Here is a 9,039-nt window from a genome sequence, read left to right on the forward strand (position 1 = left end):
TGTGTGTGTGTGTGTAAAAAGTTGAAGAGGAACACACGAGTAGATATATATATGGAAAAAAGACAAGGTAGAAAATGCTAAAATACTTTTATAAAAAACATTTCAGTACCGGTTTCGATCCTTGAGATCTTTTCAACTGTAAATATGGATAACAAATTTTGGAAATATACATATATATATATATATATATATATAAATACACGCACACACACATTCATTAATTAGAATATTTAAATATTATTATTTAAATAAATTTTAAATATTATCAAAGAAAAATAAGAAAGAATGAAACCAATAAAGGAAGACAAATAAAAAAGGTGAACGAAGTTAATATAATTACAATGATAATTACAATGACAGGACCGACGAGTGCCCATATTTATCCACTTGCTCTGTCTAACCAGCAACTGAAATAAACAATATAACGATACTCCTGTATATTTATCTGAGCTTACCTCCTGCAGCTGCTTTGGCTGGTAAGGGTAGTTGGTACTATCGAAGGTAGGGCAGAAGACCAGTCACATAGGAGGGGACCGAGATTTGATGATTTAATAAATGGAGTGGAAAGTGGGTGATTGTATTGAAGAGATAGGAGGTGAAAGGGATGAGTAGAAGGGAAAGAAGACAAACGAAGATTCAGACGCTTATTAAAAAGCTCAGTTGTTGGCCGGTTTATATGATATTGGTGCTAAAGTGACTTTTGAATCATCCAGTACTATAGTTCTATATGCAAAATAATCTTCCATGTTTTCTGCAAGCTTGGCTATAATAAACTACGCTCTAGTTTAACAGACCAAAGCGTGTGTCCACAGTTGTCCCTTGCCTGCATACAACGCATACAAATTAACATGAAATTATCTCCATTTTCTTTGTGAGTCCCTAACCACTAACCATCGCTGCTTAGTCTTTTCTTTCTTCAGCTAACTATGAAATTTCAATTAATTACGAATTTTTTCCGGCAGTATTCAGTATTATTTTAATAATTCTGAATCGAATTCTTTTAGTAATATTCTACGAATTCTTAAAGATTTGCATAATATAAGATTAGCTCAAAGAAAATACAACCAAAATATTTATACTTACAATTTATCGTTTCCAAAGCCTTCAAGTTGTGTTGCCCCTAGGGAAATTCCAACAATAATTGCTGGAGCAACTAAAACGAAACAAAAAATAGAAGTGTAACTTGCATCGCGAGAATTTAACGATTACTTTATGAAAGCTACTTGTATATATACATACATACATACATATATATATATATATATATATATATATATGTTGATTGGGTATTTTTCTTCTTTCAAAGTCAGTGTGTATAAATCTTTCACTGAGCAGATTTCTGCAACCAATGTTCTACCGTTAACCGAAAGTGCATTCGCTTCTCCCACGGCATACGAACTAACCCAAATTTAAAAATTCTCTAAAATGATTTTTGACGACACGGACAAACCCGTAGTTTCTCCGGGCCTTTCTTTTTGCTGTATTGCTCAAAAATACCATCATGATTTCTCACCCAGCATGTCCAATCAACAAAGAATCAGATGTCAGTTTTACATCACGCTTGTTTCATTGCTTGCTAGCTTGAGTATCAGATATTCTGGTTTCATAGAACCTATTGAAGCCTCAGAAAATAAATAATTTTATCACTAATTATTCTCAAAATTTAATAACGCTTCATATTTTCCTCCAAATTATAGATTTTTCTTTAGGAAAATGTAGAAATATTTAATCTCAACCCCGGCATTCTATACAATATTTCATATGTTGGGTGAGGTACGAATCATTTATTTTATTAAAAGACAAAAATCAATTTCATGGGAAAAGAGATGCGATAGGAACACATTCACACACCACGAAGAGGTAGATAATTTCTTTCAGATCAATGAAAATGTATACATAATTAGGTTGATTAACTTACGCCAGGAAGTTGCAATCAGCCATGGCAAACGTGGGAAGTCGGAAGTAAATACAACTGTCAATGCTACAGCTATATCTATACCCTCTGCAAGCATACTAAAGAAAGCTACCAACAGGAAGTATAACAAGAGTATAGCTGTTGCTGTACATACATCCTGAAATATAAAACAAGTATATTGTAAACGAGGTGAGGGAGCCGACAATACCCTGATATCAAGGTAGAACATATATATCTATAAATAAGTATACTGATACAAAACACCCCCCATACGCGCATCTTTCACATTCACACGTACACATACACACACATATGCAAATTACATCGACCCCAGTGTTTCACTTGTACTTAATTTATCGACCCCGAAAGGATGAAAGGCAAAGTCGAACTCGGCGGAATTTGAACTCAGAGCATAGCGACGGGCGAAATACTGCTAGGCATTTCGTCCATCACGCTAACGATTCTACCAGCTCACCGCCTTATAATGATAATTATAATGATTTCATTTATTTGCCATCAGGGCGAAGAATGAGGGTGACAATACAAAGACAGACACAAAGCGTGGGGGCGGGGGTTCATATAATGAAATGGTAAAATAAATAAATAAATAACAAGAAAAGGGGTAAGTATATTCGGTATATAATGAAGGAGAAAGGAAACATACATAGTATACAAAGGTTAAAAAAAAAAAAAACGGGAGTTGATGACAGAGATGTAGTTCTCCTGATACAGGATGATCTCTAGGGATAATCGAGGAACCAGACTGCCCAATATCTCCCTGAACATCAAGAGTAAGTGCCCTATCCAATTCCCTTACTCCAGCTCACAGTTCTACACTTAAAGAGGTACCATCCACTCTTGCCATTTTCGCAACTTTCACCCACTTTTCAATAAAATCGCTCGAGGAGAGCATTTCCCTCTCCACTCTCAGTGTCTTTTTTCCAAGTGAAACTTGAAGAAATCAATGGGACCTCTACCAAAGAAGAGTGTATTTGTCCTCATGCCTTTCAGCCTCGTCCACCAGACAACCACTGACGATGAGGATGATGGTGATGATGATACTACTACTACTACTACTACTACTACTACTTCCACCACCACCACCACCACCACCACCACCACCACTACTACTACTACTACTGCTGCTGCTGCTGCTGCTGCTGCTACACATATTTTCAAATGGGAAAAGAGATGCGATAGGATGTTGACACAAAACCGGCAATTTAGGGGGGAGGGGACTAGTTGATTACATTGACCCTAGTGCTTAACTGGTATTTATTTTATCGATCTTGAAAGGATGAAAGGCAAAATCGGCCTCGGCGGAATTTGAACTCAGAATATAGTCGGACGAAATGCCACTAAGGATTTTGCCCGGCATGTTAACTAATAATAATAATAATGATGATAATAATAATAATAATAATAATAATAATAATAATAATAATAATAATAACAACAACAACATCGCCACGATAGGGTAGGACAGTATTTACAGTGGAAAATATGTAAACACTACAAAATTAGCACTCCTACTTACTGGTCGATGAAGGTAAAAATGTCACTATCTTCTGACATTTTCCCGTCAACACTGACAGAACGACCAGACATAGTCATTAAAGACAGGGAAGAAAATACATGTAGACTAATAGATGTAAGCGTTCCCACTGATAAAAATATATCTGTAATGGAATTTGACAAATTAAGTAAATATAAGGACCTGCAATTGAAATACAAAAAAAGTGGCATCATAAAGCGAGAACTGTTCCTGTTATTTTGGGTGCCCTAGATATGATAAAAAAGGGATGTCAGAAACATCTAGATAATATCTCAGGAGAACTATGTCTCAGAGAAATCCAAAAGAGTGTGCTGATAAGTACTACCCACATTCTTAGAAAAACCCTAAATGTCTGTGTTGTATTACACGAAGATATTCCGATACGGTCCCTGCCACTCCCCCTCCCCAAGCTTTTAGTCATACTGTAACATCTCTTATCCTTCACTCGCCCTCGGACGCAGGGTGTGTCTCGGCGAGTGAATGTAATAAACATGCAGATTAAAAGTAAATAAATAAATAATAATAATAATAATAAGTCAAACATATAATAATAATAATAATAATAATAATAATAATAATAATAATAATAATAATAACAACAACAACAGCAATAACAATAATAATTATAAAGATTGTAACCATAAGAGCATCACAGCAAACCACAGCACATACCCAAGGCACACAGAGCTGCGCTCGGCAGTGAAGTGAAAGCACGTTATAAAAATAAAACTACTGAATAATAATAATAATAATAACAATAATAATAATAATAATATTGCAATTCTTACCTTATCGTAAGTTCTCTCAATGCCAAACAAAAATATCAGGTAGACACATGCCAATGACAAACAAAGGTTTATAAGCAGAACACTGCGAGATTTTGCTACATCGCGAGATGCCACGTGTCTAGCAAAACGAGAAACAAAACAAAAATCCAATTCCATCACTATTCAAGATTATTTACAGTTGTTTCAAGAGAAAGTGTAAGATTCTCACGAATCTTATAGATTTTCGCTTCGTAGCTTCCTTCCTTCCTTCCCTCCTTCTTTCTTTCTCTCTCTCTCTCACACACACACACACACACACACACACACAATTTTTGGATTTACAATGGTAGCTTTAGTTTCATGCGAGAATATCGCGATTATCTAGCGTTTCCACTTACGACAAAAAAATGTTGATTACCCGTTTCCGTTTTGGATAAAGCTAGGTGAGGCTACTAACTTTTTTAAATGATAATCTCACGTATGCACATGAAACTAATGGTAGCATTGTAAATCCACAAATGTAAGATGTATTTTTTACAAATACAAAGAAAAGTGCTCCTTACTTCCAGCAGGTGATATAAACTAGAATAGTGATGACGAGTGCTACGATAGAGATCCAACAGCCAATCGTTGTTATCAACTGGATTGCATGTGTCGTTTGGACATCAGTCTGTTGTTAAACAATAAAGAAATATAAATATAAATGTAAATAGTGTTGACATTTGTAACACGTTCTGCCTTCCATACATTTCCTCACTACAAACATCGTAATTCTGACATAATCAGGTATTTAGAAATTATGCAATAACAGGTCGCGGTCTCAAAGCGACGAAAATATTTTGACAAATTAAATTTAAATGTTGAAGTGAATCTAACGGCTTTTGTGTGTTATTTTAAATGGCTTATAAACACCTTCCACGCTGCAATTGTTTTCGTTCCAGCACACGATCTCAGATCAGGTCACTTGCTATGCAAGTACATCTCCGCAATAACAATTTATTAGATAATTTAGAACACTAGTAATAGTTATTATAGTGGTAGTAGCTCTTTTAGGATTGATAGTAATTTTCCCTTTGCAATGAAGGGCTGTATCCGAAACATCAGATTCCTCCTCATTCTCCTGACATACTGACTTAGCTAACTATGTGAACATTTTATTTTTATTATTTGTCAACACAAACTGATCAGTAGTTTAATAGGATTCTGCTGTTTCACTAGTAGATTATCTTTTGAAGCTTGCTTCCGAAAATCATGATTCTGGGTTCAGTTCCTCTGTGTCTTCTACTATAGCCTCGGTCCGAACAAAGCCGTGAGTGGATTTGGCGGACGGAAACTGAAAGAAGCCCTGTGTGTGTCTTTGTGTCTGTATTTGTCCTTCACCGCTGCTTGACAACCGGTGTTGGTGTGTTTACATCCCCGTAACTTAGCGATTCGAGACCGATCGAATAAGTACCAAGCATTAAAAGAAAACAAACAAGAACCTGGTCGATTCATTCGACTAAAAATTCTTCAAGGTTGTCCTCCAGCATGGCTGCAGTATAATGACTGAAAAAAGTGAACGATAAAAGGAAGATCTGTTTGTTTCACCGATGAGTATTCAGCCGTTCAATTAACTTAGTAACCTACTCAGTGAATTAACATATAAATGTCAGAGTATCCCACAGACAAATGTACTCTTAACCCTTTGCCCGTCTAAAGTATTTTTATGTTTGTCTTAGATGTCTGTGGTTATTTTCATTTCAGTTAGCCTTTGGTTTATACGTTCTGAATAAGATAATATTTCCTTCCGTCGACCCAAGTTACTCTGGTGGTTGAAAAAATTTGAATGTGTATCATATATGATGCATGGATGCCAGGAAAAATATTTTCTGCGCGTTACATGTGATACACAGGACAGGCAACGGATGGATGTAATTTTCAGGTGGAAGCTGAGTAACACAGTGTGACAAAGTAAGACTTTTAAATTACACGTACAATCAATCCGGCAAGATTCCACATAGTTTCCGTCCACTAAACTTCACTCACGTAGCTTATATCGATCCAAAGCTGTGATCAAAGATACTTGCTTAAGATGTGAGGCATTAAGAATGCATCTGGTACCTCTTTGATTACGAATCAAGCTTCTTAATCATTTGGTTTCGCTGCGTTAATGTGTGAGAAATTACAATATTTCTTTCTGATCCAGGTACATGGCCTAACATTTTGTGGGAGGGGAGTAGTCGATTACATCGACCCCAGTGCTGAACTGGTACATATCTTATCGACCCTGAAAAATAAAGTTGACCTCGTGGGAAAGTACAATATTAAAAACAAGCTTTCAAACTTACCCACGGATTCATCAGAATGGCAAAATTTGTAAGATGGTTGCAGGCACATCTTGTAAACGTGGAGTTCGTTGAATTCACGGTACACCCTTCTCTGGACCAGCCTCCTCCAGTTGTGTTTCTATATTTATAAAATTTATATTTGGTAAAAATATCATTGATAATATCATAAGGGTATCAGAGAATTATTAGAATACTTAAATACTTACTTGACCTTAAATTATACCAGGTGTTTAAATTATACGTGGTGTTTTTCACTTTTGTAATACGTATTAGTTTACTGCTAATGAAGCCAGTAATATCAATTTCAAGTTTTGGTTCAAGACCAGCAGTTTCGGGGGAGGGAGTAAATTGATTACATCGATCTCAGTGTTCAACTGGTACATATGTTATCGACCCCAAAAGGATGAAAGGCAAAGTCAACCTCGACGGAATTTGAACTCAGAACACGAAGACAGACGAAATGCTGCTCTGCATTTTACCTGGCGTGCTAGTGATTTTGCCAGCCTTAATGAAACCAGTAATATTGACAAACTGCTTTGTTAATCATTAATATTCCCTTGCTTTCATATTAAACCATTATGGCTAATTTTCATTTATAATTAATTAATAATAAACTAATAATAAACTAATAAAGGATTTCTGCAACTTGTACACGGTCACAAATTTTAGACGATTAGAATAGTACTTTATTTGATTAATCCCCGAAAGAGTAAAAGTAAAGTCGAAATCAGCGGTATTTGAACTCACAACATAGAGACGGACCCAAATATTGTAAGATATGTTATATGCCGTTCAACCGAAAACAAAAACAAAGAAAAACAAACCCCAAAACAAACAAAAATAAAAAAAACAAGAAAAACAAAACGAAATTATTTATAAACGGATGTTCTATGTAGTCGCTCAGTATGCCAGAAACAACAACCAAATCTCGAAATCACTCCCGAGTTTCAAAAAGGAAGGACACATTGTATAACGTGGTTCCAGATAACACCATAACAGGGTAGTCATATGTTGCAATGACTTTCATCATGTCTGCTCATTGAGGAATAATACGGGTTTACTGTTATATTAAACCCTTAATACTAGTTTAGTATTATATAGATACCCGAACGTTTTTTGGCCAGCTGAAAGCAGTTTTGGTACAAACTTGGCGGACACATGTCTCGTGCCCAAATCTTCAGTGATAATGGACTGAACTGATTAATCTGCACATCCTCTGATAATTCACAGGTGGTGATTCCCCTTCACAGCTGCTCACACATCTGCAATGTTTTTCTCAGTTCTGGTAGTAGCGGATCTCCCAGAACGTTCGTCGATATCGACATTTTTTTAGGCTGCCTTGGAAACGTCTGAACCACTTGTATATTTGTGTGTAGGTCATATACTCCTCCCCATACCCTTTCTGCGACTTTGCGTAGGCCTCTGAGCAGATATCGTCATGACAACTTTCTCTGTCATGGTCAATGCAACGATCATAAAGCTACACATCTTCCTTCCAAGCACTGCTGTAAACAGCGGACGTGAGCTAGAACGTTGAAACTTAGTGAACATGCACAGCAGAGTTTAAGGTCAATCTTTGCCCAGCGGCTTCACTCTGCATGCTTTAGCTTCGTTACTATTCCAACAGTCCAAATACTTACTGATCAGACCTCGTATATATACATATACTCTTTTACTCTTTTACTTGTTTCAGTCATTTGACTGCGGCCATGCTGGAGCACTGCCTTTAGTCAAGCAAATCGATCCCAGGACTTATTCTTTGTAAGCCTAGTACTTATTCTATCGGTCTCTTTGTTTCATCAGGACAATGCGCGACCCACACTGCAAAGATCATATCACAGAAGATCGAAGAGCTTGGCTGGGAAAAAATTCCTCATCCACCTTATTCTCCTGACCTTGCTCCTTCAGACTACCATGTGTTTCGTAGTTTACAGAATCACTTGGGGGACATAACTTTCGTAATCCAAGAGGAGGTTGAAACTGACATTTAAGAGTTCTTCGCTTTGAAACCAAGAGAATTTTACATTGATGGGATGAAAAAGCTTGTAAATAGATGGAAGGAAATCATAGATAATCAGGGAAAGTACATTGATGATTAAATTTCAATTACATATAACATGTGATCACTTGTTTTCTTTATTCAAAATTTGGACAGAACTTATGGGATGACCTGATATATGTATATATGTATATATATATGTATATGTATATATGTATATATATATGTATATAATACAAAGAATATATATACATGTATACACACATATATGTACATACTTACATCTACATGTGTATATACATGCATATCAGGGTACAGGACGTTAGAACAATAAACTACAGACAACGGAACGAACACATAGGAAAACGGAAAGCCACTTGGAATATCCCTTCATCAGCTGTCTATATAAATATATGTACATACGTATATGTATATATATATGTACATGTATATATATGTATGTATATGTATATATA

The 9,039-nt window shown here is 35.9% G+C and overlaps 1 protein-coding gene across 1 annotated transcript in view; it reads right to left on the bottom strand.

Annotated features, from left to right (window-relative positions):
* LOC106878829 (adhesion G-protein coupled receptor D1) overlaps window positions 1-9,039 on the bottom strand; it is a 40,645-nt gene that overhangs the window by 21,262 nt on the left and 10,344 nt on the right. The window contains exons 2-6 of the mRNA XM_014928168.2: window positions 6,565-6,682; window positions 4,801-4,907; window positions 4,259-4,376; window positions 1,919-2,072; window positions 1,084-1,153 (exon numbers count right to left, since the gene is read on the bottom strand). Coding sequence (XP_014783654.1) covers window positions 1,084-1,153; window positions 1,919-2,072; window positions 4,259-4,376; window positions 4,801-4,907; window positions 6,565-6,576 — 461 coding nt within the window. The 5' untranslated portion in view covers window positions 6,577-6,682. The remainder of the gene's footprint in view (window positions 1-1,083; window positions 1,154-1,918; window positions 2,073-4,258; window positions 4,377-4,800; window positions 4,908-6,564; window positions 6,683-9,039) is intronic.

Source organism: Octopus bimaculoides, chromosome 4, assembly GCF_001194135.2.
Source record: "Octopus bimaculoides isolate UCB-OBI-ISO-001 chromosome 4, ASM119413v2, whole genome shotgun sequence".
In the NCBI taxonomy this organism is placed as follows: Eukaryota; Metazoa; Mollusca; class Cephalopoda; order Octopoda; family Octopodidae; genus Octopus; species Octopus bimaculoides.